Source organism: Vicia villosa, linkage group LG1, assembly GCF_029867415.1.
Source record: "Vicia villosa cultivar HV-30 ecotype Madison, WI linkage group LG1, Vvil1.0, whole genome shotgun sequence".
NCBI lineage: Eukaryota > Viridiplantae > Streptophyta > Magnoliopsida > Fabales > Fabaceae > Vicia > Vicia villosa.
In genome coordinates, this window is record NC_081180.1 from 246503182 (window position 1) to 246504760 (window position 1579).

General features: G+C 44.0%; 1 protein-coding gene across 1 annotated transcript; it reads right to left on the reverse strand.

Moving 5' to 3' along the window:
• Positions 1-603: 603 nt before the first annotated feature.
• LOC131598517 (uncharacterized) lies at positions 604-1262 on the reverse strand. The gene is made up of 3 exons (XM_058871110.1): positions 1181-1262; positions 931-1112; positions 604-828 (listed from the first exon to the last, which is right to left on the reverse strand). Exons 1-3 carry the CDS (start codon positions 1260-1262, stop codon positions 604-606), a joined length of 489 nt encoding a protein of 162 aa, XP_058727093.1.
• Positions 1263-1579: the final 317 nt, after the last annotated feature.

Consider the following 1579-nt stretch of genomic DNA (forward strand, 5'->3'; position numbering starts at 1 on the left):
TCATAAACCTTCAATATGGCTACGCTCATTTACGAGCTAAAGTCCGTATTCTCTTCTTCTACATTTCTTTTCAAATGAGCAAAGCAATTAAGAGCCCATGGATAACCATGGATGCAAAGGGTGCCTTACACCTTCACTTTGCATAATTACCCCCCGAACTCAGTTTTTATTTAAAAGGTTTTTCCTGTTCTTTTAGCCTTTCTGATTAATTTGGATAAAATAAAAGTCAGTGGCGACTCTTGCTTAACCGCGACATTTCGAATAAAGTCAGTTCACCGTGTTACACACACGTTGTCTGTGTATCTCCACCTCTATTGGGTTACCAACGGCCTATTGTGTCGCAAAGATCTCGTCATCACATCTCCGCGTCAAGAAGGAAAACCGCATGTGAACGTCGTGGGTCTTCTCCACCTCTTCATGCGCATCCTCTGGATCAGCCACACGAACTCCTCAATCAGAACCTCTCTTGCTTCCTCCTTCGTCATCCTACCGTAACAAAGGAGGATACCCCTGATAGGTATATGTAGGAGGCATGAGATGTCGTCCAAAGTAATAGTAACCTCAGTCATAATGAGGCAAATGGAATGAGGACGTCTCTGGATGTCATCTCTCCGCAAATTCCATAAGCATCACGTTGTATATAGTGAGGTACCCGATCTGACATAGGTCCTTCAACCTAGATATCCCGTTGTGTATAGTGGGGTACCCGATCTGACATAAGTCCTTCAACCTAGATACTGTGAGGACATCCTGGAACCAAGGCTCTACAGGCTGCTGCAGAGATAAAATATTTCGTCCGTGGTTATTGAACTTCAGGGAAACCCTATCCTGAAAATTTCCAAAAAAAAAAAACACTGTTTATAACAGGCAAAGTTAGAAATAATAAATTTCAACTGAGGAGAAAAAAGTAACAAGTCTAAGAAATTTTACCTCTCTGTTCCAAACATGTCTGGCGATATGATCAATGTACCCTGCCAATAGGGATAAATCGGAAGGAACCCCTAGGTAACCCTCATGCGCATCAGCATCCTCATGCAATAGGTCAACACCATCAGGAGGTACCACAGGAGAACCAGCACCATCAGGAGGTGGCACAAGAGATCCAGTATCGGCTGGAGGTGGCACAGGAGGAGAAAAATATCCCGACGATGTCTGCGTGTAGAGGGCGTTTGTGAAGTACCCTCACCGTCATCCCGATGCCTCCTGGATGAAGAAATACAAGTGGAAGGCGTGTGTCCACTATGCTCCAAAGGTGTCTGCATTGTGGCCTCAACAAGAACCTCTGTTGGATCGGAGGTGTCAGCTACCTGTGCGAAAATTTGGCTCTATGCACGGAGGCATGATGTGCAACCCTCCCAGCTATAAGTCGGTCTGGCTCATTAGCCATAATGTGTGCAAGGTATTACAAATAAAGTCGAATTAGATACAATTAATTATAACTGCGTAGATGCAAATATGGAAAGCTTCCGTATATACAGCTACGAAAGCACTAAGCATTTTAAAAAAATGGGTTTGTTCCGGAACTGCATCTACGGAACTACCCTAACGTTTCATTTTTCCGTAGATGCACATACGGAAC

What these genes read in the sequence shown, in the direction of transcription:
- LOC131598517 (XM_058871110.1), bottom strand. Translation starts at nt 1,262, where the DNA reads ATGCAGACACCTTTGGAGCATAGTGGACACACGCCTTCCACTTGTATT. An exon ending in GCATCGGGATGACGGTGAGG is followed by an intron (nt 1,113 to 1,180) that starts GTACTTCACAAA and finishes TGCCACCTCCAG; the next exon opens with CCGATACTGGATCTCTTGTG. An exon ending in GACATGTTTGGAACAGAGAG is followed by an intron (nt 829 to 930) that starts GTAAAATTTCTT and finishes GGAAATTTTCAG; the next exon opens with GATAGGGTTTCCCTGAAGTT.